The sequence below is a fragment of the Microtus ochrogaster genome, unplaced genomic scaffold (genome assembly GCF_000317375.1).
Source record: "Microtus ochrogaster isolate Prairie Vole_2 unplaced genomic scaffold, MicOch1.0 UNK4, whole genome shotgun sequence".
Lineage (NCBI taxonomy): Eukaryota > Metazoa > Chordata > Mammalia > Rodentia > Cricetidae > Microtus > Microtus ochrogaster.
Genome location: NW_004949102.1, coordinates 7007021 through 7013988, shown reverse-complemented (window position 1 = coordinate 7013988; position 6968 = coordinate 7007021). Strand labels below are relative to the sequence as shown.

General features: G+C 44.3%; 1 protein-coding gene across 1 annotated transcript in view; it reads left to right on the top strand.

Moving 5' to 3' along the window:
- Zc3hc1 (zinc finger C3HC-type containing 1) overlaps positions 1-6968 on the top strand; it is a 21542-nt gene that overhangs the window by 1607 nt on the left and 12967 nt on the right. Inside the window, exons 2-4 of the mRNA XM_005365771.3 lie at positions 794-905; positions 3791-3941; positions 4439-4522. Of these exons, the coding sequence (XP_005365828.1) occupies positions 794-905; positions 3791-3941; positions 4439-4522 (347 nt within the window). The remainder of the gene's footprint in view (positions 1-793; positions 906-3790; positions 3942-4438; positions 4523-6968) is intronic.

Genomic DNA, 6968 nt, shown 5'->3' with positions numbered 1-6968 from the left:
GGCAGAGCCTGTTTCTTTAAAAAAAAAAAAAAAAAACAAGCCAGGCAATGGTGGCTTACACCTTTAATCCCAGCCTTCGGGAGACAGAGGCCAGTGATCTCTGAGTTTTAGGCCAGTCTGGTCTACAGAGCGAGTTCCAGAACAGCTAGGGCTGATACACAGAGAAACCCTGTCTTGAAAAACCAAGCCCCATCCCCCAAAAAACCAAACAAACAAAAACAGAGATAGACAAGATGTCTCAGTAGATAAAGCACTTGACTTCCATATATGTGCTCAGCAACATTTACTCACGTATATATCTCACACACACACATGCGTGTGTATACACAGTAGTAATACCAACACTTGAGAGGCTGAAGCAGGAGGGTTGCTATGAATTCCAGGCCAGTCTGGGTTATAGAGTGAGACTCTGTCTCCAAAAAGAAAAAGAAATTTTTCTCTGAGATGGTTTAAGTTTTATTATTTAATACCTGAATCCTTGAAGGCCTTATTTTGTATTTACTAAAATTATTCAGAATATTATTGGAGAACTGTGAATGACCTAGGAGTGTGGCTAAATTATAAAGAGTTGTGACTGCCAGATGGGAGAATTTAGAGTCCATTTCATAAGTGTTAGGAAGGTAAAGGATTTATGAAGCGGAGGAATAGCTTGACTGGAACAGCGACTGTTGGAATGAGTTTCAGAGACTTAAAATCTCATTTGGGTTGGCTACGTGCAGAGTAGCTAGGCTTGGAAGATTTCAGCAGAGTAATACAGAGAAAAGAGCACTAACTCTCCTGCTCCTTGTTTCAGAAAGGACACATCTGCCACATTGCAGCCAGTCAATGGATCGCCTCAAACAGAGCAGTCCCCATTGGAATCTACAAGCAAAGAAGCCTTTTTTCACAGAGTGGAGACCTTTTCTATATCCTTTTTCAGTTCATGTAAGGGGTAGCCTGCTGCAGAATTGTCACTCTAGAGTCCTATACCGCGTACTCTGATCTTCAGCTTTTACTTTATGTGTGTGAGTGTGTTGCCTGTATGTGAACCACATGTGTGCAGTGTCCACAGAATCCTGGAATGGAGTTGCAGATGGTTGTCACCCTCGATATGGGTGCTAGGAATTGAACTGGAGTCCTCTGGAAGAGCTGCCAGTGCTCTTTCTTACCTGCTGAGCCATCCATCCAGCCCATTATTCTGATCTTTTAAACCAAAGAATCAGTGTTGGTAAGAACTTTTCAATGGAAATTAGACCTTAATATGTTATCCCTAAGGATCAGTTGAGGGACAGATCAGATCTTTTGGTTTGTTTGTTTTGTTTTGAGACAAGGTCTGTAACCTGCATCTCAAGATCAGCTCATAGTTCTTCTGCCTTGGTCCCAAATGCTGGGATGGTAAACGGGAGCCACCGTGCCCAGCTAAGCTTTGTCTTTACAGAAGAATAAACCAAAACAAGTCCTGAGAGAAGGAGTAACTCCTGGTGCTTCTGTGTAGTAGGTTTTCACATGTGTTCTCACCTTTGATCTTTAACTCATTCCTGTGAAAATAAGTACCTTTACTGCCATCCCGGTTTTTGTTTGTTTTTTTGGTTGAGGGCAGTGCTGGGAATCAAACCTAGGTCCTCGTGTATACCAGGCAGACACTTTCCCACTGAGCTGTATTCCCAGTCCTATTATACTCATTTCACAGATGAGAGCAAAAGAACAAACAGCAACAACAAAAGCCAGAAGAACACGGATTTAATCCCAGTACTCGGGAGGCAGAGGCCCTTACACTGAGAAATGCGGTCTCGAAAAACAAAACAAAAAAAAAGCCATGAGAGTAGTTGTGAGAGTAGGTACCTGACTAACAAGACATCCTGCTAGCAACTAGAAGAGCCTGGCAGGACTGTGATCTCATTGAAAGTGCACTGCTGTCTTGACAGTTTCTAGCTCCCTTTTGTATATGAGTCACTGTTGCATGACAAACTGCTCCAATGCTTATTATCCCAACAACTATTCCACAAACTCTGTGGACTGTGAATCCAGACACAGAGTTGTTTTAGTTTTGTTTTTCTTTGTTTGCTTGTTTTTAAATTTATGTATCTGCTCTGCTCGTGTATGCAAGTGTGTGTGTGTGTGTGTGTGTGTGTGTGTGTGTGTGTGTGTGTGTGTGAGAGAGAGAGAGAGAGAGAGAGAGAGAGAGAGAGAAGGAGGGGGGGATGTTGTTGTTTTAAATTTTGCATATCTCTGTGTGTTTGGGTATGTCCACATGAGTGTGGGTATTCACAGGGGCCAGAAAAGGGCATCAGATCCCCTGGAGCTGGAGTTACAGTCTGTTGTGAGCTGCCATGTGGTTGCTGGGAATCATCAGACTCTAGTCCTCTGTAAGAGGAGCACACTCTTAACTGCAGAGTTCTCTCTTCAACCCCTAAAATAAATGCCCCCCTTTCTTTTTGTGGTTTTTCGAGACAAGGTTTCTCCATGTCCCGGAACTTGTTTTGTAGATCAGGCTGGCCTCATACTTAGAGATTCTCTCTTACGGTAAAATACAAGCAATGAGATTTTTACTATTCAGGATCAGTAAATGCTTCAGGACACTTTCCCAGGTACATAATTAAAGATGCTGTCTGCTGTCAGGTGGTGGTGGGACATTAGGATAATACAGGCAAATAATGGCAGAACTATTCCGGCCTTCCTGACCTTTATGGTCCCTTCTGCTTAGGTCCATCATTGCTAGGGCTTTCGGCAGCACTTGCAGGCCCCAGGGCTTCAGATTAAATGAAGCAGGCAGTGTCTGTATTCTGCCCCCAGGCAGTAAGAAAGACAGTTTTGTGTTGTGTATTTTAAAGATGGATTCTCAGAGGCTGAACAGATACAGAGAGATGAAGAATTGGCTCTCAGTGGTTGAGTACTTGCCGTTCGGGCAACTCAGCTGCCTGTAACTCCAACTCCACGGATTCACCCCAATTCGTCTGATCTCCGAGGTACTAGCACTCGTGTATATACAAACCCATATAGTAACCCACACAAACACATAATTAAAAAACAAAATAAATCTTTTGTTTGTTTCTTTGAAATAGGATCTCTTTGTATTATGTAGCCCCGATTATCCTGGAACTTCTTTTATAGACCAGGCTGACCTCAAACTCAGAGATCTTCCTGCTTCTGCCTTCCAGGGGACGGATTAAGGGTGTGCACCACCATGCTCAGCTTTAAAACACACACATACACTATTGTTTTCTCTCTCATTTCAGACAGGGTTTCTCTGTAGCCCTGGTTGTCCTGGAACTCCTTCGTATACCAGGCTAGTCTTGAGCTCACATCTACCTGCTTCTGCCTCCCCAGTGCTGGGAATTATATAGGCCATTTTCTTTACTGTCTACTTTTTTTTTTGTTTGTTTGTTTTTTTTCAAGACAGGGTTTCTCTGTAGCTTTGGTGCCTGTCCTGGAACTAGCTCTTGTAGACCAGGCTGGCTTCGAACTCCCAGAGATCCGCCTGCCTCTGCCTCCCGAGTGCTGGGATTAAAGGCGTGCGCCACCACTGCCCGGCTCTGTCTACTTTTTTGTTTGTTTTTCAAGGCAGGGTTTTTCAGTGTAGCTTTGGAGCCTATCTTGGAACTCCTTCTGTAGACCAGGCTGGCCTCGAACTCACAGAGATCCTCCTGCCTCTGCCTCCCAAGTGCTAGGCTTAAAGGCATGTGCCACCATCTCCAAGCTTTTATTGTCTACTTTTAATGACTGTATGCATTAAAAGTAAATTTATTAAAAATGTGTTTTAAGTTTAATTGTGCTTGGTTTTCATATACGTGGTTTTTCTTAACGCGAGTACTCGTTGAAGTGGGCAGGGAAGCCCCCTGAGCTCTCCCCACTCATCTGCGCCAGATACGGCTGGGTCACAGTGGAATGCGATATGCTCAAGTGCTCCAGCTGCCAGGCCTTCCTTTGTGCCAGCCTACAGCCAGCCTTTGACTTCAGCCGATGTAAGTACAACGTCCAGATCGTTCTCTCCACGTTCAGACACGCTGGTGACATAGCCAGTGGTAGGGCACTAACTTAGTGTGTACGAGGTGCTGGACCGGCATCTGTCTGAGTGAAGAATGTGCCATATCACAAATGACAAGGTGAAGCTGCCTGTTAGCCTCAGTTGTTCTACTGTGGAGTGGCCTTGTTTTTGTGCTTTCTAGACAGACAGCAGTTTGTTTACCTTTTAATCCCAGTTTGGCCTTTCAGAGCAAAGAGGCCCATACTTCGGAAGCCTTCCCTTCCAAGTTACACAACATACATCCTTTGTACCAACAAAGGAACTTTTTTTGTGATAAGTTTTAAGAGGATATACTTGCCTTTTTTAAAAATAATTTTAAAGGTACCATAAGTTTTTTAAATGTATGTGTTGTTAGGTTTTTCTCTAAAAGACTCTTGGCTCTTCAGATTTTGATCTGTACAGTGTATAATAATTGCTACTTCTTGTGGCTTTCAGACAAGGAACGATGTGCTGAACTCAGGAAATCCTTGTGCAGTGCCCATGAGAAGTTCTGCTTTTGGCCAGACAGCCCCTGTCCAGGTACACATTTAAAGGAGCCCCGTTACCATTTCTCCCAGGTCGTCACTCTCTAATAGAGCCCAGTTTCTTGTGCAAACCTGCTCTTGGAAGTTGCTTTTTTTCTTCTGTTTATGCTTTTCAAGACCTTGCATTTATTTATCACTTAACCTTCTCAGATTGTCCTACCAGCCGTGTGTGTGTGTGTGTGTGTGTGTGTGTGTGTGTGTGTGTGTAGCCTTTTGAATCTTCACAAGGGGTCCTTCAAGGTAGGTAATAAGAACTCAATTGGGCTGGAGAGATGGCTCAGTGGTTAAGAGTATTATTGCCTGCTCTTCCAAAGGTCCTGAGTTCAATTCCCAGCAATCACATGGTGGCTCACAACCATCCGTAATGGGGTCTGGAGCACTTGAGCATATCATATATAAAATAAATACTTAAAAAAAAAGCAGGGTGCAGCAGGCACTGGGGAGGCAGAGAAAGTGTATCTCTGTGAGCTGGAGGCCAGCCTGGTCTACAGAGACAGGACAGGCTCAAAACGACACAGACACACGGTTGTGTCTCAAAAAACTGAAAAACAAAGCAAAAAAAGAGCTAGTTCCAGGACAGGCTCCAAAGCTACAGAGAAACCCTGCCTTTTTTTTTTTTTAAATATTTATTTATTTATTGTGTATACAATATTCTGTGTGTATGCCTGAAGGCCAGAAGAGGGCACCAGACCTCATTACAGATGGTTGTGAGCCACCATGTAGTTGCTGGGAATTGAACTCAGGACCTTTGGAAAAGCAGGCGATGCTCTTAAACGCTGAGCCATCTCTCCAGCCCTGCACCCTGCTTTTTAATTAACCAGCTTAGGACTGTTTCTTTCTTCATCTCTCCTATGTAATCTCTCACTTTCTAAGTATATTTTCCCAGCACTCGGAAGCACAAGAGGATTGTTGTATGTTTGGGGCTACTCTGAACTCTACAGTATGAAAACCTACCTCAAAACTATCCTACATATGTTTTTCTGTGTTTTTGTTTTGAAGAATAACTTATTGAATTCCCTGGAAGGGAACAAGGCTCTGGGAAGTAACTAAAATGCTTCCTGCTCGTTTTGGGTTTTTGAAAGACAGTCTTGACATGTAGTTCTAGATGGTTGGCCTAGAGCTTACTGTGTGGACCAGGCTGTCTTCTTGAACTTGCCACAGTGCAAGTTTGGGGATTGCAGGTATACAGCCCTCTGCCCTGCTGTATTTTCATTCTTTTTGTTTTTAAGAAAGTCTTATGTAGCTCAGACTGTCTTAAAACTTGAGCCAGTCCTCCGGCCTCAGCCTAAGCACAAAAAGGGCAAGTGTGCACCACCCTGCCAGGCTTGTACTGTTCTTTTCTTTCTTAATTTTTTTTAATTAATTAAGTTTTGAAATTTTATGTGTGTGGGTTTTTTGCCTGTATGCATGTCTGTGTATCATGTGTTTGCCTGGTGCCTGAAGAGGCCAAAAGAGGACATTGGCTCCTCTGGAACTGGAGTTAGAGACAGTTATGAGCCTCCATGTGGGTGCTGGTTACCAAACCCAAGGCTCCTGCAAGGACAAGCGCTCTTGACTCTCAAGCCATCTCTCCAGCCCCTATGCCTGGCCTTTTACATGGATACCAGACATCCAAGTTCAGCCCTCATGCTGTCACAGCAGGCCCCTTACTAGCTGAGGCGTCTTCGCAGTCCACAGCGTTGTGACATTTGCTCCTTTCCCACTTTCCCATTTCTCCTGCCAGCCCCTCCCACATACCCGTCTTGCCACCTCTCAAATTTACAGCTTCTTTTCTTCAGTTGTACCTGCTCAGCCTCTATAATGTTACTTTTTAAAAAAGATTTATTTTATGTGCATTGATGTTTTGGCTGCATGTATGTCTGTGTGAGAGTGTCAGATTTTGGGTTGCAGACAGTTGTGAGCTGCCATGTGGGTGCTAGGAATTGGACCCAGGTCCTCTGGAAGACCAGCCAAACTGCTAACCCTTCTCTTTAGCCCTGGAATGTTAGTTATGTGTTTATGTTTTCGAGTCTGGCCATTTGGAACTGAATAACCAATCGGTGTGTTCTGAGGAGGACCATTTCTCCTGCTCTCAGCTTTCCTTGGTTGCCTGTAGTTCTTTGTGTAGGGTGGAGACCTCCGGATCTTTCCCCTTCTTGTTAGCGTGTTTATTGGAGTCATCTTTGTTGTAATTGGAGCGGCGGGGCTGCGTCCCCAGCACCCCGGCTGCACCCCGGCCGCCTCCGGCTAGCTTATGCCCCAAAATAATTACACGGACACTATATTCTTTTAAACACTGCTTGGCCCATTCTCTTCTAGGCTAATTCTCATATGTTAATTTAGCCCATTTCTAATCATCTGTGTATAGCACCCCAAGGTGCGCTTACCGGGAAGATTCTAGCCTACATCCATCCTGGGTCGGAGCTTCATCGCGTGTGCCTCAGAGAGCAGAGCTCTCGCCT